General features: G+C 50.5%; 6 protein-coding genes across 6 annotated transcripts; 4 read left to right on the forward strand and 2 right to left on the reverse strand.

Annotated features, from left to right (window-relative positions):
* Positions 1–1,346: 1,346 nt before the first annotated feature.
* On the forward strand, positions 1,347–4,047 carry MAA_00203 (N-terminal binuclear Zn cluster-containing protein; the record flags this gene model as incomplete). Its single annotated transcript, XM_007818201.2, has 4 exons — positions 1,347–1,468; positions 1,596–2,634; positions 2,692–3,870; positions 3,937–4,047. The coding sequence occupies 4 exons, from the start codon at positions 1,347–1,349 to the stop codon at positions 4,045–4,047; spliced, it is 2,451 nt and encodes an 816-aa protein (XP_007816392.2).
* Positions 4,048–4,721: 674 nt separating this feature from the next.
* MAA_00204 (f-box domain containing protein) lies at positions 4,722–8,299 on the forward strand (the record flags this gene model as incomplete). Its single annotated transcript, XM_007818202.1, has 2 exons — positions 4,722–5,450; positions 5,501–8,299. 2 exons carry the CDS (start codon positions 4,722–4,724, stop codon positions 8,297–8,299), a joined length of 3,528 nt encoding a protein of 1,175 aa, XP_007816393.1.
* Positions 8,300–9,045: 746 nt separating this feature from the next.
* On the reverse strand, positions 9,046–11,642 carry MAA_00205 (dynamin-2; the record flags this gene model as incomplete). Its single annotated transcript, XM_007818203.1, has 4 exons — positions 9,046–9,357; positions 9,415–11,013; positions 11,091–11,477; positions 11,544–11,642. 4 exons carry the CDS (start codon positions 11,640–11,642, stop codon positions 9,046–9,048), a joined length of 2,397 nt encoding a protein of 798 aa, XP_007816394.1.
* Positions 11,643–13,542: 1,900 nt separating this feature from the next.
* On the forward strand, positions 13,543–16,028 carry MAA_00206 (LIM domain-containing protein; the record flags this gene model as incomplete). Its single annotated transcript, XM_007818204.1, has 2 exons — positions 13,543–13,642; positions 13,690–16,028. The coding sequence occupies 2 exons, from the start codon at positions 13,543–13,545 to the stop codon at positions 16,026–16,028; spliced, it is 2,439 nt and encodes an 812-aa protein (XP_007816395.1).
* A 499-nt stretch (positions 16,029–16,527) lies between these two features.
* On the reverse strand, positions 16,528–16,950 carry MAA_00207 (Ubiquitin supergroup; the record flags this gene model as incomplete). Its single annotated transcript, XM_007818205.1, has 2 exons — positions 16,528–16,590; positions 16,717–16,950. 2 exons carry the CDS (start codon positions 16,948–16,950, stop codon positions 16,528–16,530), a joined length of 297 nt encoding a protein of 98 aa, XP_007816396.1.
* A 1,948-nt stretch (positions 16,951–18,898) lies between these two features.
* On the forward strand, positions 18,899–21,837 carry MAA_00208 (Nuclear pore protein 84/107; the record flags this gene model as incomplete). Its single annotated transcript, XM_007818206.1, has 4 exons — positions 18,899–20,930; positions 21,001–21,268; positions 21,328–21,437; positions 21,506–21,837. The coding sequence occupies 4 exons, from the start codon at positions 18,899–18,901 to the stop codon at positions 21,835–21,837; spliced, it is 2,742 nt and encodes a 913-aa protein (XP_007816397.1).
* Between the last annotated feature and the right edge of the window lie 378 nt (positions 21,838–22,215).

A 22,215-nucleotide genomic window follows, 5' to 3' on the forward strand; every position in this document is an offset into this window, starting at 1 on the left:
TAAGTTATTATATTATAACTATTAATAATTTACTTAACTTTACTAATAAAAAAAAACACTATAAAAGTAGTAAAAAATATTACTAAATTTAGTAAAAATTAACTAAGAAATTAGTAAAAATAGTATAAAAGAAAATCCCTATTATAATTTAGTAGCGTAAGTCTCTTTGTTAGTTGTCTTGTATTTAGCCGCTGGGTTTAGGATCACGGCCTAAGTTCCACCAAGGACCGTGTTGTTGTACTAGGCGGCCTGCTAAGTGTCGGGTACTTGTGGACTTTGGCAGTCTGTCATGATGGTTCAAGTACCCGTGCCGTTAAATTAGAAGACGCACGTCCGCCTTCTAATAGAGTTCGACTCCCACATCCTTCACCTTATGCTCGACGTTAAGTCGAGGCTTGCGCTTGGCTGCAGCATCATGCATGCACCCCATTTTCGCCGGTTAGTGCCAGTAGGTGGGAACATTGAAGAGTGGTGCGGCCATCACGAATGCAGAATCGAGGCGCATTGCTTAGATAAAATAAGTACAGCCAATGCCGGCTTCTTCGCTTCCCTCTTCTCTCCTCAACCTCATCGCCAAGGGCTTGCCCTCTTTTGCTACGCAGATTCGTGATTCCACTGGCCGACCGACCAACCGACCGACTGCGTGCTCTACATGTTTGCAGCATCAGCGTCTGGTTCTCGTAGTTGGTCTCCAGCATCCGTCCACCAGTCCTTCCTTCGCTTCGACCTAATCCGTCCGCGCCGTTTCTCCTACATTGTAACCATTTCGTATCGACTCGGTCGCTGCATTGGCATCCAATCAATTCGATACCGACATTTGATATTGTGTGCATCTAACTTCAAGAAGAGGCTCTGGCACGCATGCACTTTGGTGGGGTCTTCGACTCCAATCTCAACCCGCGCTCAATAGACGAAACGTTACTTCTGGGAGAAGCAGGCTTTCAATCCGGAAAGAACATCCGGTGTTTTCGTTTTCATCGCTTCTATCCAGGCTCTGTGCCATCGTTTCTGAAGTGCGTTCTATTCAGGTGCGCAATATACCAGCTACGACAGCCCACATCATAGCAGACGGTCGGTTTCTAATCAGCGCCAACTTGGATCGTTTCTAGCCTCCTCACTACACATCATCTTTCAATCTAGTCGCCGTTGCCGCAGGTCGTTTTCATACTAGTTAGGTCTTACCGCGCTTCTCAACGGGGTTCTTGACTACACTGCTGGGTGAGGCCGATTCTGTTGACGGCGATTCCATACCTGGCCATCTGGACATCCAAGGTCTTATCTCCGAAACAGCCTAGCCACCCGGCTTTTCCTCATCCACCCACCATATCCAGAACAATTCGAACAAAATGACGCCAACACCACCTTCTACAAACTCTTCCACAGGCAAGGGGTCGCCTGAAGAGCAGTTTCGTGTGGTGCGCAAGAGAAATCGAGTACCACTGAGCTGTTATCCGTGTCGTACAAGAAAGTAAGTAAGCCAACGGGCGAACTCCGCCCATATAATGATAGTCATACTAACATTTCATACCAGGCTGTAAGACGACTGGCTAGCATGAACGAAGACTTCCATTGTTTTTACTAACCCATGCATCCAGGAAATGCGATCGAAGTCACCCATGCAGCAATTGTACCAAGCGCGAGGGCAAGGGCACGACATCATGCTCCTACGCAGCCCCCGCTTCTCGAAAGAAAAGTCAAAACCAAGCTGATTCGAGCCCCGACGATATGCAAAATAGGATAGACAGGCTTGAGGGCCTTGTGCTTTCCTTGATGCACAACGGCGCAAATATTGAGACTAACGCCCCGCGTACCAGCTTATCCACCTCTCAGTCAGTTACCGACAGTGGCTCCTCGGCTCAGATAGCGCGTGACGAGGAGGCAACCATGGCAGAAGACGACAGTGACGTGGATGATCATCTTGCCAAGTCCATTGGCGTTCTCAAAGTTGACGCTGATAGGGGAAAGTCAATGTATTTTGGCCAGGAACACTGGCATCTGATTCTAGCAGACATCGCGGAGGTCAAAAACTACTTCACCAGTCACAAAAAAGAACTCGAGTCAAGTTACGAGAAGGTCAGATCATCAAAGCCGGCGACCGCACGGGAAGGGCCTACTTTGCTTCTGGGCGCATCCCCTGCGTCCGAAGTAGAACTGCGTGATGAGCTCCCATCCAAATCAAATGTTCTTGCGCTCTGCAGTCGCTACTTCAATTCCATGGACAATGCTGTCAGCATCATCCATGGACCGACTTTTTCACAACAACTCCGGGACCACTGGCAAGACCCATCGAAAACACCCGTGATGTGGTTGGGTCTTTTATACGCAATATTGTCTCTTGCCATGTTGAGTTATCACAAAGTCGGAGATGAGCCCGCAGAGTGGCGAGGCAGGACATTGGAACTTGCTGCTGAGTACAGATTGCGGACTGTGCAATGCCTGATGAAGGCCGACTACACCAAGCCAGTAGAGTACACTGTGGAGACCATGCTGCTCTACGTTTTTGGCGAGTACTCCTCCCGTTGGGATGCTGATCTCGGCCTATGGATGATTGTATCTTTGACTATCAGAATAGCCTTCCGGATGGGCTACCACAGAGACGCAAAGTGGTTTCCGTCGTTAACCCCATTCCAAGCGGTAAGCTCAGATTCCTGTTGTAGAAGATTGATCACAGCCGTCTGATGCGCCCAGCAGGAAATGAGAAGAAGAACTTGGGCATTGGTTCGCATGGCCGATGTCATTTTCTCTCACCAGGTGTCACTACCAAGCATGATATATGATCACGACTGTGATACGCAGCTACCAAATAATATCTATGATGACGAATTTAACAGAGATACTAGGCAGTTGCCTCCTTCGAGACCTATTACTGAGGCGACTCCAGTTTCATATATGATCGCCAAGGCCAGGTTGTGCATCGAACTCGGCAGTATCCTGCAGGCAACAAACAGAGTAGACAAGGGCGTACCTTATGATGAAATTATTCGTTTTGACGCCAAACTGCGGCAAATCATGCAAGAGCTGCCTCCTCATCTGAAAATCGGCCCTCTGGCCGGCTCGCGAGACCCGGTCATGCTGATTGTTGCTAGATTCAACATTGACATTCTATGCCAAAAGATTATGTGCTTGTTACATCGAAAGTACATCTGCAGAGCAAGGCAAAATCCTCGGTACGCACACTCAAGGAGAAGCGCCATTGAGGCATCATTGCAAGCCATGGAGCACTTGCAAACTCTCCATCGTGAATCGCAGAGCAACGGTCGACTGCGAATCATGAAGTGGTACGTCAAGTCGGTCGCGATCAAGGAATTTACTCTTCCAGCCATGCTTATCGTTCTGGATCTTCACTACGATAATCTCGCTGAGCAGTCTGGGTTGCCTGAAGACACCGAGGGTGCATTCCGATGGTCTCCAGAGGAGAGGGCCAGGATGATTAGCACGCTGGAAGACGCGGCGATCATCTGGAAGAGCCTCGCAGATAGCTCAGTGGAGGCTTTCAAAGCGTCCAAGACGATCGACATTATGCTGCAGAAGTTACAGAACCCGACAAAAAACTCAAACGGGTCATCCAATACGCGCTATGACCTCCCATCTACTGATGCGATTAGCTCCGCATTGGATCCGTCATATGCGTCACTTGGAACGGACACAATCAAGTCAGAAGGACTTATTGAATTCGGCACTGGAATGAGCCCATTCACCAACACCAATAGCAGTGCATTCATGGGGATGGAATTCACCCTTCCCGCTCCGAATCTTGGTGACTTCGCGGGTGACGGGCTGAATCTCATCGGCGCCCAGTCACCATTGTCCATGTTCACAAATATAGGTGCTAGCTCTGGGTCTGGCCCGGAGTTGTCCACCTTTGACTGGGTATGTTAAGCACTGCGTTAGGGATAATGATAGCTGGAGGTTGCACGCTGACTAACAGGGGTATAGGGTGCATTCGAGAATTATGCTCAAGCGGCAAATTGGGGTGCAGACCAAAGCTTTCAGATTTATGGCGGGGAATCAAATGACCAGGAGGCCAACATGACGAACTCCCAGTAGGGTCGTGCAGGGATTGTTACGGCATTTTTGAATGGCATCTGACGTTGTATGCAGCTTGGCATCGTGAAAATAGGAGTCAACAAAAAATGGTGCTCGCTGATTTGATGTACGCTGAACTGACTAGCCTGAGCAAGAATTAATATCACCCACACTACTCTTCAAATCTCGGGTTTCACGTGTTAGTGTGCACTGCATAGATAATTGACAGATGGAAAATATGCAGGAAAATGTGAGGAAGAAAGAGGTGAAGTGATTCTCAGGCAATAGTGACAGCGCCGCTTAGTCAGGATTTGCAATACCACCTACTTATGTATGTACATACACGCAGGTAGGTAAGGGTGTAATTTCATACGTCAAAAACTAATCCGCAAGAAAATCAAAAACACCCTGCACTCATTTATCATCCGGCTCCTCAGCTTGGTGCTTCACCCTTACGTGGCTTCTCATTTTCAATGGCCAATGTTGCATCTGTGGGACACTTTTCGCCCCTCTGGACGATAGGATAGAAAATTTTCTACATCAATCCATCACATCGGGGCAGCTATCTTCCATCATTTGGTCGCAATGGTGCCTGGGAAAAAGGGATCAGCTTTACTATCCCGTTTATTATGCACTGAGACCTCTTTCAGAATCGTATATTAGGATAGCATCTTGCATGCCCGGGTCTGAACAGCATGCGTTTCCGCCAAACCAAACTCGAAAACTACACGCAGCATGCACGAGATCCAGACCACGGCTCGATGGCCGCTGATATATACCATTTGGATGAGCGCGGAGAGCGTTTCATAATCAGGCTGCCCAAGGGTCCCCAGACGAACAAGAATCGACCGAATAATCTTCAAGATGCCGAGCGAAAGAGGAATTTGGCAGGTGGCCCCTCCGCAGAGGAGCTCCGAAGCTCCAAGCGAGTTCGGCTGGACCAAGACGACCAGGAGGCTCCGGGTTCCCCTCAATCTATTCGTCAAAATATGGCATCACGACTCCCAGCGGAGGCATGGCACCATGTTTTTACCTTTGTTCCACCACGTACCCTGGGTAGCTTGATGTTAGTGAACAAACAGTTCAACAGTTACCTCGACCCTTCGTCTGGCTTCAAGTCAACACGTGTTCTCGGCACCTCTGACACCCGCAGTCTCCCGAGGTTAGAATCTGATGCCATATGGCAGGCATCACGACGTCTGTTCTGGCCGCGGATGCCAGCGGCTTTGGAAGGCAGATCAGAATTGGAAATGTGGCGCCTTTGCTGCTCACGAGTTTGCCAGTTTTGCAAGTTTCGTGATGATTCCGCCGCCGATATCTCAGGGGACCAGTGGAGGCGAGGGCCTGGCGCCAAGGGTGTCTCTCCCGTGTTTCCCTTCTTTATTGTGTCGTGTGGTCGGTGCCTTAGGGCCAAGAGTACTACGGTATGTGCCTCAATGTCCCTTGGCAAGGCCTCTCACCTAATACTCCATAGGAGATTGATCTACTTCTAAACTCGTCCACACCATCTGCGCTACTCCCCGGGCTGCCAATGGTCTTTTTAAGCCAGGAGAATCATGTTGTACCTCCCCACGTACTAGTCTCTACCACAAGCTTATCACATGCCCAGCCTATAAAGGTGTTTTGGAATGAGCAAATTGAAAATATCAAATCTGCATTTGAAGATGCCAAGGGACTTGGTCCCGCTGCTGCAGAGGAATGGATCAAAGGCCTTGGGCAGGAGGGTAAACGCTGTCTGGCTGATGTTGCTCGATGGGAAAGATGGCATATTGCTGGCGGCGTGTATGAAATGCACAGACTGAGCCCCAGATCTTGCGTCCAGACTGCTGCCAATAACCAAGAATTGACTACTAGGCGTTCGCCGGACTCTGGACGCCTGGCTATAACAGCCAACAAATCGGTTGAGATGAAGCCTGCAAAGGCTCGCACTAATGGTGAGCACAGAGAAGATTTGCCCGTGCATCATGACTGTCTTCCAGCCTCGGGACTTACAGATCTACCAGCTCAAGAAAATGCTCCAGTCGAGTCGGCTCAGACCACCTCCATTGAGGATATGACAGTATCTGACTGCAAATCGAAGCCAACAAGTGAGGAAGCAGAGATACTCAAGGCTGCAAGACGAGATGAAATTGAGCGGCGGGCAAAAACCTTAAAGCCGCCAATTCTACCGAATGTTCTTGCACATATGCCGGCCTTCCATGAGGCTCTTCAATCAACCAAGCCGCTAAATGCGAAAGCTTGGCAGGTTCTGAGACCGCGTTTCCTGCTGCAGCGAAAGGAAGCAGAGATCAAAGAACGAGAACTTCAAGCCAATAAACGCAAAAAGAGAAAGAAAAAGAAGCCCAAGCATCTAAAGAAAATTGTGTCGAGTACCCATTCTTCAGACGGAGTCCTGGTTGCGGCGGATCCTCATGGTCCTCGGGGTGTTGCCATAGGGACGAATGCCGATTGGGATCAAGCTCAGGGACTCTTGCGAGGCCAAATATCTGAATTTGCCGATGAAATCATCCAAAATGAGTGGCGTATCAAAACGGTGACCGAGGAGAACGCCCCTCAATTTGCGGCAGACATTCTTCTTTACGTCCGCAACAAATTTTACGCGAAAATTGCGAATGATGTCAAAGCAGACAAAGCTTCAGGGATCGAACCACCAGAAGGACCTTGGACCCAGAAGCTCACTTTGGAGGACATGAAATGGGTTTTTGACGAGAAAATCAAACCCTACACCAATGCCGTCCGTAAGAATGTCTTTCGTTGCAATGGCTGTGCAAGAAGCAAAAAGTTCTATAAATTATATGGCGTGCTGTGGCACTATGCCTCCAATCATACAAAAGCCTTGAGTCTGGGTAACTTGGTTATACATTGGAGAGCGGAATGGCCAAAGAAGCCCGTCTTTAAAGCTGATTCACAGCGTTTTGCTGAATTTAGGGCAGAAGCGAAGACAGAGCCTTCGGATAATTCTCTCCTCCGCATCCCTGAACTGCCACAGTCGGTGACAGCGCAGCCTGGCTTGGAGTATAGCCCGTATACCCCGGATCTGGGTATGAGTTTGTCTACAAACCACGGGACAGACGTCCAATCTGCGAAAGCTCCGACTCCAAATTTAGAATACCTGGATCATATTGTCATGGTAGCCAAGAAGACTTGGCGGAAATTGGCGAAGGTTAAGGGGCTCCAGAATTCTGTAAGAGTGTGTGCTGTCATCCACCATATAGCAAAATCTTTCCAGACCAAGCATTCTGAGGCAGCGCCCTTGAAATTGTTCATCAGGGCGCTTAAAACTCACAACTCTATGAGTCAACTTGGCTCTGTTCCTGGCCTCTCATGTAAGCCTTGTAAACAGAACTCTCATTCGAGTCTTAAGTCCAAGGACTACACACTGGTCAAACTCTCAAGGCATTTCGATAGGACGCATAGCAACCAAGTGGTGTCATCCATTGATAAGCCACTCGACTGGCAGGACATGATTTGGCTTCCTGAAACATCAACCTTGACGAACTTACGAAGTGTAATAGGCGATGACAAGGAGGTTCTCGACGTGGTTTCAGATGCCCTGCCGTGGGCGTTTGAGACTCCCGGCTGTGGCCATGGAGCTGGACGGAACGACAATAGCTACGCTGCTGTTAGTCGATCACCAAAAACGGAGTGGCAGCAGCCATCAGCATTGGCTGAGGTAACCTTCAGATGCAGCAACCAGCGTTCTGCGGTCCCTTGCCTGGAACTCGATGGATTTGAAGTTATTGAGCAGCCCGCTGTGTGGTCGAGGCGACATGATCGCATACATGATGAATCCCACACCAGGCTGCCGCAACATGGGATTCCACCACCACCATCGACCCCCAGGCACATGGAGTACCGAAGAACCTGTGTCAACCAGCAAGGATATACAAAGCCCGTCCAGACCATATCTGCAATGAGCAGCCGCTACAACACCCACTTGGGCAATGGCTATGAAAACGACCACACCCATGTGCGCAGGCAGGCACATCACATTCCATACCCTCAGTACGAAAGCCACGCACTCGAATTGTACGAAATAGTAGAAGTATTCGACCCCTACGGCAGCTACTTCATCAAAAGACCAGTTCGGCCTCCCTCCCAACGAGAAATGCACTACGAAGACCGCCCTCAACTATGCGCGGTCTCCAACGAGTTTCAGCGTCAGCACAACCATGACATCAGGAGTGGTGAGCGTACAATGAGAAGCAACCCCAGAAGCCCGGATTACGAGGAATACGATCCTCGATTTCCAGCCGCTTCCTGGAGAGGCTAGACTTACACGGAGATGGACGAATTGGCGTACACCGCTCTAGACGGATATCCGCTTTGTATTAAGTATATTTGTAATTTAGGATTGCTTGCTTTGATTTTATTATAGCCACGGCATTATACAGCGCTGGATAAGAAAACAAAAGCGGAAAGAACCGGCATAAATCATCTTTTAGATTAATCAATGCATAATCACTATACTACTAGCAGGAACCCTGTAGCCCTAGTGTATGCCCGTAGTTCACGTTGGAGTTTGCAAATAGCATCATCTGAACGCAGTAGTAACACATGTTCTTCGATTTCATACAGAGAGAAGATGTGCAACAAGCCGAGTGAAAAGTTGTAGATACACAAAAAGAGGGGCGATACACTATATATCCCTCCCGTTTTCCCCTTCAAAAAGTGCTGAGTGGCATGGCACGTGTAGTTCCATCTTCCATCTCCCACCGCCATAAGCCCCAACCACATATTGTTTCCCTCACAAACACTGATTCACATTTTCTTTCCCTCCTTCGTCATGGTGTACATAAAAGATAACAGAGTTTACAAATCAACGTCCTCTATGCTCTAATCCACGCTGAGCATTTGCAAAAGTATAAAGACGCCACCCCGATCATTAAGTTTTTGGTCTTTTTTCTCTTCATTTTGCTCTTCTTTATAATGTCAACAAAGTGGCAATACCGAATTGACAACGTGACGGGATCTTACGGGAAAACAAACGAAACCGGGACAGTAATTTTTGTCTTTCGTTTATAAAACTTCACCAATAATCTTGGCGGCTTCCCTGTATGTTTGGAGGAGCTTCTCGCACTTCTCGCGCTCCTTCTTAACACCATCGTCCTCGTACAGGAGCTCCTCGAACAAACTCTCCTTGTATAGCTCGCTGACGAGGCGATTCTGAACAACATCTTTAGAGTGATTGACCAGGAGATGCATGATAGCTTTAGGCACTTGATCGGCAATAGATTCTCGGACAATGTTGAAGTAGGAAGAGATGAGAGCCCGGATGAGCTCAGTTTCCATAACCTCACGGTCGGTCATGGCGGGCTCGTTAGATTCACCCTAACAATTGAGAATGTTAGACGACATATCAGCATTATCAAACATCGGTAGACTTACAAGATGTGACGCAAGGCCGTAGCTTCGTCCAGTGGGATCATACTCGTCAACTTGAGAGTGAGAGGGAGCAGGTCGCAGTGCAACCCTCTCTTCTCGGCGAATAGACTGAGATATGCTTGGCTCAGAAGACTGGCTGATGTGCCTGCCAGGGTTTGCATGGCTGCCAGGCAGGGCACTCTGCAGAGTAGCGCCATCCTTGCCAAAGAAATAGTTCAAAAAAGTATCCCTGGCACCCAAGCCTTGACCGTTAACCCGTGAAGGAGAGTTAGGCCGGATACCATTGACAGCAGCGGCAAGGCTTCCATGAGCATTCTCGTGAACGGCGGGTGACAGGCTCCGGCCAGATTTAGAGTTCTGCTTGCGGCCATTCTCGCCCTTTTCTGTGACACTGCCATCTTCCCCATCCTCTGTTGGCTCTCCATTGGTGCCGAGCTCCTTGAGCCGGCGCTTCTCCCGACGCTCTCGCTCTTCCTGGATCAATCGTTTTCGTTCACGTTCTTGTTTTGCGCTGACAACATTGCTCATGGCTGCGGCGGCACCAAGGAAGTTGGGATGGTTGGTATTAATATACGCCCGCTGAATGGAGATGAGAGATTCAACGTAGGAAGAGGCGGGGCCAAGTCTCTCCCGGAGCAAGTCGGATACCGTTTCGATTAACTTGGCTTGCAATCTAGGAAATCGCGAGAGTTCAGTAGATCCACATGTGTGGCAGATCTTGATCAACTCCTCATATACAAGCTCGACACAGCGTTGACTGGGGATTTCCAAGAGTTTGATCTGGGGCTTAACCAGCAGATCGAAAGCCATCTCGGGAACGAACAAGCTGGGTCGAGGACCGGTCGAGTTCCGGATGGCGGTGCGGATATCCAGGGCGGTAAGATTAGAAGTAGGATCGATGGATTCAAGCGAGCTGCCAAAGACAGAGTTGAAGATGTAGTAAATTCGGGCACCACCGCACAGCTCCTTGGTAGAAATTTCAGTCGAAGTGCCATCTATGGAAGAAATGAAAGAGGTTGCAAAGCGAGTCATTTGTTGCAGGATGAGCGAGCCACGGTGCTCCTTGCCACTAAAGGCCATGTCACCGTAGCTAGCCAGCTCTTGCTGAGTCTGGCCCATAAGCGTATTCAGACGAGCCTTGATATCTGGCAACCGCTCTCGAATATGCGACATAAGTGTGGAGTTGAGGGTCTTGGCCAAGAATTGCGTACCGCATCGGTTGGAGATGTTGCGATAGGCCGGATGGTGCTTGAAGAAGTCCATCTCTGCCTGAAGAGCCTCCTCCATGGGTTTGTTGCCTTGAATATCCTGCTGCGACCGGTTGACAACACCAATGAATCCAAGCTTCAGGGGGTAGACACGGCCAGAAAGGATATCGAGCGCGTTCGTACCATGGTCCATCAGGTCCAGTTTGGTCAGTACACCGATGGTCCTTCTGCCAAGGGCATCCACATGTCGGGCGAGCTTCAACGCCTCCGAGTTAACAATGTCGACATTGGCCGGCGACACAGCCAAAATAAGACTGTTGGGCTTGGCGATATACTCGGAAATCAGGTTTCTCGTTTGTTTCTCGATATCGGTGGGCTGATCACCAATAGGCACCTAGAGCAGGAAGAACAAGTTTTAGAAACGGCTTGTATGCAGGTATGCTGGGCAAACAAGTTTTGCTCAAGGCTTACCTTTGTCAGACCTGGCAAATCAACCAGGGTCAGGTTAAGAACATGGGGAGAGTAGATTTTGAGGTTGATGGGCTGCCTGTTGATGCCCTTATTGCTACCGGCGACTCGTGTGGTTTCATTCTCAATCTCTCGCTTGACATCGGAAAAGTCATTGAAACGTCGGTTAGGGATATGATGGAACTCGGCCCACTCGGATCGCCGGGCGGCGGCTGGTGATCTGTACGGGTCGAGCGTTGGATCGGGGGCGCTGTCGTCCTCGGGGACGTTGATGAGCTGCAGGATCAGGGGCCGGCGGGTGACGATGCCGCTTCCTCTGGGCAGGAAGTCCCGGCCGACGATGTTTTCTAGAACCGACGATTTACCAGCCGACTGTGAGCCAACCACGACCTAAAATAACGCTGTTAGTTTAGGAACTAGTGCCAATTGCTAATTTTTTGGTCCACAGGGGCTCACAATCTGTGGGAGGTCAAGGGAGTCGCTGCCGATGGTGTTGAAGACCAAATCTTGCAGCTTGTTGACGGTGGTGAGCAAGTCCTCGCCCAGGGCAGCCATGGCAACGGGGGGTCGCAGCGTTCAACTGCGACAATGGCAAAAAGGCTACTGGGAAAAGATTAAAACCGGAGAGAATGGAAGACTGCAGCTGGGGTGGTCAAGTGGCCGCGGGCGCGGAGCACGAATACACAACAAGCAAGCAAGCAGCACGTAGTCGAGAATTGCGCTGCGCGTCGACATTGAATTTGGAACAGAGACTTTGGATCCAAGGAAGCGCACTTGAGCGACGCAGGCGTGGGTCTCGAGTTGAAGTCCAGTGTGTTGGACGTTGCTGGGAGTGACTTTATCGGTGGGCCACGCGACCGCATGCACAATGTACACACATTGGCCGGAGTACATACGGAGTACATTTCATGCGACAAGAACACCCAATCCACTGTCTTCAAGTACCCGGATGTAACTCGGTACCTGCTTGCAGGGTATTTCCTCGGTGTTCACTAGGTTCTTCCAGATCTACACAGACATACTTGGGTAGTATTCTGGCGCACCGAGAGTTTGCACTACGGAAAACTACGTGGCATGGGGCACAGAGTCCTGGCGGCGTTGCCATTTCAGCTCTGTTTGGAGTTGGGAGCCCTCAATGTTCCTTGAAATTCCGTACTGTGGCTCCCCCGTCATCGCCTTGCAAAGGTCATTTTGCCCCGGCTGCGTGTTCTCATGCGCAATCTATGATGTGTGGCTTATTTCCAGGGCCGCCACAGGCACCAACTGACACACCCACTTTGGCCCTGTCGGCCAGCTCGGCCACGCAGATTCAGAATGCTGACTTCTTCCTCAGGCCACATGCATCTGCCTGCGCCACACCGTCAGACTGAACCACGCTGCTCAGCCCACCACATCCAAAGGCCAAATCCCTGCTTCAATTCACAACATGCGCTGTGAATATCCGGCGTGAGCAGATGCAGACACAGAAATCACCAAAGCCATGAGTACATTCGGCAGTCCAGGAAGTCTGCCGTCGACGAGGCCCAAGCCGTAAGTTGACAGGCCCTGTCCGTCCAATCGAGGGAGAATTCAAAGACAAGTCTGACCAGCAAATCCCACTCAACCAGTCCGCAGCGAGGGAGTTTCCCTTTGGACCACGATGGTAAGTTGTTGAGTCGAGGGAGAACAGGAGCAATTGTCCTGATTAGTCCATCTAGGCGAATGCAGGGAAGTAATGACCAACTACTTGGCTTGTATGAAAAAAGTGAGGGGTGTCAATGAGGACGAATGCCGAAATCTTGCCAAGGCCTACCTGTCTTGCAGAATGGACCGGTGAGTTATGTTTGACAAGTGGGCTTCTCAGCACTTGAGGCTAACCGAGGAATTTACATTTCTTCCTTTGCCGTAGAAACTTGATGGCCAAGGACGAATTCAAAAACTTGGGTTTTGCGGAACCGTCAAAACCGGACCAGACAAAAACACAACCAGAGCCTGAAAAAGGCGTCAAGGGCGAGCTGAGATGGTAGCGGCTGGGCCGGTCTCTCGTTGTAACACTCCTATGTATTATAGCTGTTGTTGATATGAAACCATCACTTGCAACAGAACAACCGATGACTGTGATGGCTTTGATGACGCTGATTCGCCCGTCTCGCGTGCTCGCTCACGCTCTTGAATTGCCGTCCCATTGTTCCATGGTGGATCCCCGGACCGTTGGTGGCGCGTTGCCTAGCCAACCGCCGCCTCTAGTCCCTGCAATCCCGGCCTTTGTGATTGGCGTACAAAACTGCATGCACTTCACGGCATGCAAGACAGTGCTCCAGAGTCCAGCCCAACGACGTTGGGAAAGTCAACACCCTTGAACACCTCCTCATAAATACCGCCTATTACTCACCTCACCACTTCTGATTCATGATTTTATTGACTCCGTGATCAACTTTACTATAAATTTGTTCTTGATTTCAGCTCAACGACACTCATGGCCAACGCCAGCCTCCCCACGATAGGGAAGTCCAGCGGGACTAAGACCCGAAGGGTGACACCGCCGTCGCCGACCTACATGTCCAACGATCAATTTGGTATGAGAAAGGCATAAACAGAATTATACAAAGCTCTATTCTGACAGACGTTGCTCTCGCAGCGAACTATCTCTCCGAACTGCGTTCCAACCGCACGGCACGGCCTGGTGGAGCGAGGCCTCTGCCGCTATCGGGTGGCCGATCGACACCCTCACGCACGAGCCTCGGACGACACAGCATGGACCCTCCGCCTCTATCCCAGCCTGCAAGTAAGACAAACCAGACAAGTCCGCAGCGCATGCCATCACAGACCCCAAGCATTGGTACGGGCACAGTCACCTCTCGATACTCCATGTCAAGCACCCGTGGGCGAGACTACTATCCAACCAGCCCAGCTGTACCCGTGAAACCATCTGAAGTGGTCCCAACCGCGACTTACATGGAGCGAGGCCAAAGATGGATGGAAAAGGAAGAGGCCTTCTCATTGCGTGATGCTATGGAAGCCATGGACATTCGCGATGGCTCCAAAGCTGCTGTTGATGACGATAGCCGCATCTATAATGCTGCTCTGAACGAAGCTGCAGAGTTGGTCTGGCAGCACCAGCATGGATACCGAGAACCTGAGCCAGACGGGCCATATCGCTACAAATCTCATCTTAGAAAGAACAGTTATGCCCATGCCCGTACTGCAAGCATCGGTAGATATGGTGATGGCATTGCCCCTAGTGGGTTAGGTCGTGATCCTGGTTCCCGGTCTGTGTCTGGTAGCTCTACAGATAGCTCTGGATCTGTACCTGGCAATCGAGCATCCTCGGATTCTGCGCGGTCTGCCAAAACTTCTACAAGACCAACAAAGCCATATGGCAGCGTTGGTGCTGGCTTCCGCCGCCGCAGTAGTCTTATGAGGAATATCAGCGGGGAAGTGGAGCGTCCATTCTCAGGCGATCAAATCTGGGAAGAGCCCGAAGGCTCTGTGAAAAAGAGCCTGGATTTGTCTGGTGGCCGCGCGTCGCCGGACAAGCTTAGCAGTATTCCCCAGAATCCTCTCAACAGATCTCAGATAAGCCAGGCTTCCAACAGTGGCATGTCCTCAAACAAACCGCTTAACAAAATTGAGATCCATCGCAATCCTCCATCACAATCGCGGAACGCGTTTTATACGACCAACTCTCAACAGCCCAAAGCTGAACCGGAGCCCCAGGTGGAACGCAAGAACGGGGTAGAGATTCGCAGTGACGATATTCGCGCTGCCACAAGCTTCAGGTTGAAAGACCGTAGCGTAAAGCTGCCAGAACCGACCGCCGTTAGCGACAGTCCTGGACGGCCGATTGTAAGCTTTGATACTAATTGGCAACCGCCTGAGGAGTCCACTGATATCAGCCCAGACCGGCCACCCAAAATCTCGCTGCTCGACGTCAAAGTCAAGTCGCACCAGAAGCCACCCGAGTCTATGGCGATCCCTATTATCAATGTTGCAGAGGTCGACCCGCCGAGGCCGCAATCAACGGCATCTGCGAGTGTTCCATCGATCTCAGTAGCTGGGTGTGATGACCCCCCGAGGAAGAAGGATGTTGCTCCGATGAATATCCCCACGATCGCTGTTGAAGATGAATCGGCAACCAAGAACGTGCCATCCGTTGTGACACCATGTACGAAACAGGCAGGCAGCTCACGGCCCCTACCTGCCCCAACACCATCCCAGCCTAAAGCACGGAAAGTTCAGATGCCTCGGGGTCACTGGTCTCCCGCTGTTGGCAGCATTAGAAGGCCAACCACATCGTGCCACGAATGCGGCTTTCCAATTGAGGGCAGGTTTGTGGCACTGGGCGGCTCTCAGGAGCGCTTTCACCCCCAATGCTTTAGCTGCTTTTCCTGTGGTACCAGCCTAGAGGCCATGGAGATCAGCCCTGAGCCAGAGCTGCAGCGAAAAGCACGCCTTGAGCGCATTCGTCGTCGCGAAGCAGGAGAAATACTGGACGAGGTACCAGGCATGACCATGGAGGAAGATGGGGATGAGCGACTTCGCTTCTACTGTCACCTAGACTGGCATGAACTGTTCGCGCCGCGCTGCAAACATTGCCAGACTCCTATTCTTGGGGAACACATCGTTGCTCTTGGGGAGCACTGGCACTACGGCCATTTCTTCTGTGCAGAGTGTGGTGATCCCTTTGAGCATGGCATGACTCACATCGAGAAAGATGGCTATGCATGGTGCATCAAGTGTCAAACCAAGCGAACAGAACGACGAGCGCCAAAATGTAAAATGTGCAAGAAGGCAGTGATTGGTCAGTACATTCAAGCGCTCGGCGGTGAGTGGCATGAGCACTGTTTCCGTTGCGCGCAATGCGAAGGGGGATTTGTAGATGGTCAGATTTTCACAAAGGAAGTCAAAGGGGTCATGGTTGTGCTTTGTACAGACTGCCGAACGCGTGATCTGAAGGCATGATGGAGCATGGTTCTATGCGGCGTTTGCATTGTGTCATTTGATTTTTTGGAGCGAGTTTTTCATCAGGATCAAAGGGTATCATGATTTGTACAGTGTGGACTATGAGCGAAAAGGGACTTTCTTCCGTATATGAAGGGATCCCGCATGGGTGTTTTTGAATTTGTTGTTATTTCTTCCAAGCATCACATTTTAATATAAGGCAGGCGAGGGAACCATGTGTGTGAGAGTGTTTTTGGATGATTGAGAAATCATGAACGTCGTCTGTGTGTATTGAAATTCATCATAAAACGAAACTTGCGAACTATCTCGTTGATGGATTCCGTGAATCCATGCTTACAGAAGCAAAGATGCAAAAAGAAAAAATCGAACGGTCTGTCGTTCTCGTTCGCACAGAAAATGCGACCCGTTGTATCATCTTTGTCCTGTAGAATTACCTAACGCCACCGAACCCAAGCAGCCAACCGAATACATGTGCGTGTCCTATCGCATCCGATCTGGCTTAAATCGAGCCGCCCACTTGCTCTTGATGGACCTCGAGGGTATCGCCGTCTTGCATTTCAAGCTGCGAGGAGATTAGTCATACACGTCTCACGGGACTGCTTCAAGACTACCTGGGTAGTTAAATCCAAAAGGGAGGTTGCCTATCGAACGAAGAAAGGCGTGAGGCGCAGCGGGGTGAAAAACGTACAGTATCAGGCGTGTCAGTAGGCTGGCACCGCGAGCCTTCAAACAAGAATCTCACAGACGAGGGGCTCTTGCCCTGGCGTTCGCAAAACGCGTTCATGAGTTTCTCCAGCTTTGTGCTGCGCTTAATTTTAAAGAACACCTCGTTATTATTGTCAGTGACCTTGAGATTCAGGTGTTCTGAGCCGGCAGGCGCCTCGTTTCGCTCTGGTGACGTGTGGCCTTCTTCGTTGGACATGGTTCCTGTTTTCTTTGTTTGTGGTTTTTTCGTATGGGCGGCGGGCGCTTGTAATGCGGATGCGACGATAGAAATGGATGATGCGAAAAAGGGTGCAGGAGAAGTTGGTAAGAGGCAAGTTGTGGTTGCTCTTGGGGAACGGGGAAAAGGTTGAAGGTCCCTTGGTTTCGTTTTGCGTTTGGTTGTCGCCTGGCTCGTGCCAAATCCTGCCTGCGCCCCGGAGTTTAGCAACCTGAAGAAGGGAAGAAGGCCTTGGAAGAAGGCACTGGGCGATGTCGGAATCGTTGGCAGAACGGCATCTGGTTGGCTGTGCTGGCGTGAAGCGGGTACGGGGAACGGGACGGTGGCGAGAGAGGTCTGGTCTGGTGAGAAACAGGTGGAGGCGCCCTTCACAGTGTAACATGGCACACATGCCACTCCGTACTCCGTAGGTAGGCAGTTAAGCACTGATCAGCGAGATGCAGTGACGTGGCTCGCGGCAAGTCTGGTGGCCTCGAGAGTGCTGGCACTTGGCGGTGGCTTGGGCGACTCGGCAGCCTGCCCCTCGAGCTGCGACCGAGTGCACAGTGGAATATTTGCCCTCCACTTTTTTGGCCAACCCTAACCCTATTTCTGTTCAATGACGACGACGACAACAGCATTCTCGACAGCACATTTCTCTCATGGGTTTACTCAAGATTGCTTGCTCCGTCAACAGCTGGCCACTCTTGAGCTCTCAAAACAAGCCATCATATTCACGACTTAAATATGGTTGGTACTTTATACAACATTCTGGCAAGAGACTGGACGGTTTGCTAATGCCATGTAATAGGGCTCTCTGAAGGCAGATGTCGACGCAAAGCCTCCATGCCATCCAAGAGCAGTCAGTATCGCCCACAAGATTTGATGCATAACCATCCTACAGCAATCAAGACTGACAGCAGCTTCACCAGTAGTGCGCAATTCAAGGTGTGAGACCAGTTCATGCATGGACTAACTCCATAACGGCGACCAGAACACACTAACGTTGGCCATCTCAACAGACTGTCTGACGCGGAACAACTACAATGATGCTAAATGTCAAGACGTTGTCAAGGCTCTCTACGAATGCTGCGACGCATTCTACCACAAGAATGGCGATGATGCGAGTACTCCAAGCTGCCCCCAGCCCAGTTTGCTCCGCCTGAAGATGAAGCAAATGAATCAAGGGGAGTAGAAGGAAATTAGTTGTACAAAAATGGCATGTAACGCTCATCGTATACGATGTCCACCAGCAGGAGAAATTAGGTAACTTTTGTGAAGAGCGCCGAGTATTTTCTAGGCAGTCATTGAGCGCGCAAGAGATCCGTAGATCTGAACAAGCATTGGGGGGTCTTGTTCCGAGACTCTAATATGAATGCCGTGACATTGATGAGAAGAAGAAAAAGAAGATTAGCAGGCAGCAAAATTTTGTGCCTCTATCAACCCACTGGGGGGCTGGCTGACCTCGCTTTACTGCATATCGCAGTACCCCGTAGCGCCATGTGCCATCAATTGATCCGCGCGGGCGCTGTCAATCAATTGCACTCTGGGCGCGTTCTGGCCTAGCACGTCTAGCGCCAACTTTTTTGGTGCATTGTTGGAGCTCAAGGGCTTCCAAAGTTGCAAACACACCATCAACGTCGAGCTTGGCCAACTTTCCCTGATCGCAACCACAACGCTGCCCGTCACCTACGAATTAATAAGCTCAGTGATTAAAATCGCCCGTTGCTGCCAATCATCCTCACTCGCAGCAGGCGTTGGAGTCATGCCGATGCCAGCCTGAAGCTACCCAGCCGAGACTCTTGACAATCTGACGGGTTAGCATTAGGCTGTTTGGCGGGCACCCGACAGAGTCATCGACCGCACATTCGACCGTCTTGTACAGATTGTTCTGTTTTCCGACTCAGTTCCATATACAGTGGAGAACCAACTGCCTGTCGCGAACAAGATGGACCCGGACAAGAGACAACAGCAACAGCAGACGGGTGTTGTAAACCCTGGGCCAGAGGTCGAAGATTTTGCTAACGCTTTGGATGCTTGCTTAATGCCAGGCCTCAGCGTGCAAGAGAAAAAGTCTCGTGTTTTAGACCTCCCACGCAAGTACCACGAGAATGCGATCCGCCGGTTAGCACAGAAGCGACCCAAGAGTGCACGAGGCGGCAGCGAGGACATGGACATGGACGTGGATGAGCGATTGAGCAATGGAGGCAAAACGGAGAACTCGGACGATGTAAAGCAGCTGGAAAAGGAGGTTGAAACGTGGGACCTCTTTCGGCGGCTTCTTCCTTTGCGATATTCGGATTCCAATGATGAGTCGATGCGATTTTCTCCATTTTTGGCCGCGAAACCGGCAGGGCGAGACTATGTGAGCGAGTACCTCACAACTGACGGCATTGCCTTGGAGCGCCGTGCTGTTCTTCAATGGCTGCAAACCAATTCTGCCTCTGGGCCAGACATCGACGACCTAGCCCGAAAACTTCAGCAAGATGCGGATAGAGGGGACATAATTGCCCACGGCTGGCTTCACACACGATCTAAAATAAAGCTCAGGAAGAGCATGACAGCATGGCCACATTTGTTAGATCGTCAGTCGCCCAACGTGACAGCATCCCATCTTAACGCGGACGGCGCACCGCTAGTTACACATCTCGACCCTGATGCCTCCACCCGACAGCGCCGCAAGCTAGAACCTCAAGATGAATTCTTTGAGCGCGCTATATGGCTTGGGTGCTTCAAGCATTTGCGACGAGGTAGCAGCCTGAAAGATATACGTGAGTGGTGCCAAGAGCGGACGGAGTTGTGGAGGGCAGTCTCAATGTCCGCCATGCCACTGTCTGTTGACGACAACCAGAGTCCCGCATCGAATATTGACCCGTCAGCCTTGGCACTATGGCGAAGAATGTGCTTTGCATTGGCAAGACAAGGAGGCTCCTCTGATGACGAGCGGGCTGTGTACGGAGTGCTGTCAGGAGACATCTTGAGTGTGGAAAAGGTAGCAAAGACGTGGGACGATTACCTTTTTGCCAACTATAACGCCCTTCTTCGATCACAAATCGACGCATACATGCTATCTCAGTGCCCATCTGATGTAGCCTCAAGCATGACACAATCGTTCCCATCATTTGATGCAGTGCAGTTCCACGGTAACCAGGAGGGCATTGAGAAACGACTCATCAACTCTATTGAATCAAGACCAAACATGGAGGCGCAAGCTAGAGAGCCCAACAAGGCCCTCCAGGCGTCGTTCATTGCGAAGGAATTAGAACGTCATCTCTTTGAACAAGGACAGGTGCTGACCCGACGAGCAAATGAGTTTGAAAAATCTCGTCTTGTTCGCAGGGGTCTTGCAGCCGCTGATGGTGTTGTAGAGGGGAAGTATTTCGATTTTTCACAGCACAGCGGATTACGAATTGTCGCTCACGTATTCGTCCTCATCGCCCTATTAAAACGGTTCGAAGGCCATCGCCACAGTTGGATGGAGCCTGGGTTCCCCCCAGACAAACGATTCATCCAGGAGAATATCCTTGCTAGTTACACAGACTACCTAAGACGATGCAAGCTCCAGGAGCTAATTCCACTCTACTGCTCGGTCTTGGACAGCCCTCGATCTTACGAAGTTCTTGCTTGGAATGTCATTGAAGAACCCGACGCAAACAATCGCATAACGCAACTCAAACTCATCAAGCGCGCTGGAATAGACGTATTAGCGTTCGTGGAGAGGCAGGCGACCCTATTATTTGATGAGCTGGATCACGATGCAACCTCGTTTGCTGCCGAAAAATTGTTTAACATTTTAGGTGATGGCCCAGCAACTGCTCGACATGGCAGGCCCATCAAACCCGACTTCTTTGGGGAGGAGGAGGACAAGGTTGACATCAAAGATGTTCATGTCATCCGATCTCTAGAGTGGCTTCTGACGGTCAGCGAAACCTGGCCCCAGGTATTTTCTATTGGCACAAGAGTGTACAAATTCTTCCTTAGTATGCAGCTGCAGGCCGGCATCTCCGAACTCGTTGATTGTATATGCAAGGTGCTAACGGCCTACAACAGGGAACTGCCGGCTTAACGCAGCGCGAAGACTGATGCAGAAGGTTTCTTATAGCGAAGTTATGCGAGGCATGACGGATCAGGACGAGGGGGATGTCGCCATGTATGACGACATCAACTTCTGGGTTCAACAGCTGCAGCTGAGTGGTATCGAAAATGTACGGCCAGAGCAGGTGATGGCTGACGCGCGGAACTACCGAGAACTCGAGGCTCTTGTTAAGGCGCTCGACAGCCTCGAGACTATGGCATCGCTCGTTGTGATATCTAGGGAGTACGTTGGCATTTGTTAATCCCACGGCAAGAACATGGAAATGCTAACACACATATCAGTGCTGATGCATCCAACCGGGAATTCTGGAACGGCGTGGGTGCGACAATTGACGCGACCAAGGACAACATGCAGCACTTGTTGCACAACTGGCTCTTATCTGGCATTGAAGGTATGTCTAGCTGGGGAACCGCCTTCCGTCGCATGCTTGTTAACAAGATTGCTAACTGTACCCTACAGCCGGCGACAATGAGCTTAAAAGGCTCAGACAAGCATACCTACCGGAGACTATCCTGGCATACGTCAGCGCGCTACACTTTGCGGGAACTGGTCTGACACGCGATCACCTCCTGGAGTGCATGGAATTGGCTTCCGTCATTGCAGAACGTAACTCTGACCTAGCGGATGCGTTTGTGAGTGCCGGGCGAATGACGGAACTCGTGGAGGCATTTACAGCGTGCAGCAAGGCACTAGCTATTGCAACGGGGGATAGCAAGAGGCCCGTGGGCTCGGCCAGCAAGGAGCTACGATATATGGGGTGGTCAAGAGATCTGTGGTCCATCAGAAACTAAGTGAAGAAAGACAGTTGGGTCATTTGCGAAAGTACCACGGTGTTTTAAAGGTTTTTGAGGCGTGCAGAGCACATATTTTACACTAAGTCAGGATAACCTGCAACAAGATCAGGAAACGCGGAGTAGAATTGTAATTGGGCTAGTGTTTTAGTGCAGGAGTAATGTAAACCGTGTAGTTTACCAAGATCTCATGTTCATCGCATGGGTACCTTGGGTAAATAATTATAGGTCAGGTACTATTGCGACATGTGCAGCCTGGTTTCCGATTTCTGGATCCCCACAATGTAATGTCCTTGCGGTTGTTTGTCGCCGCCCCACCAACGCCACGCAGCTCGATGCGCCTCTCTCCCAGCTTTAATTCAACTACACCTCCAGGAA

Source organism: Metarhizium robertsii (assembly GCF_000187425.2).
Source record: "Metarhizium robertsii ARSEF 23 chromosome Unknown MAA_Scf_12, whole genome shotgun sequence".
Classification (NCBI taxonomy): domain Eukaryota; kingdom Fungi; phylum Ascomycota; class Sordariomycetes; order Hypocreales; family Clavicipitaceae; genus Metarhizium; species Metarhizium robertsii.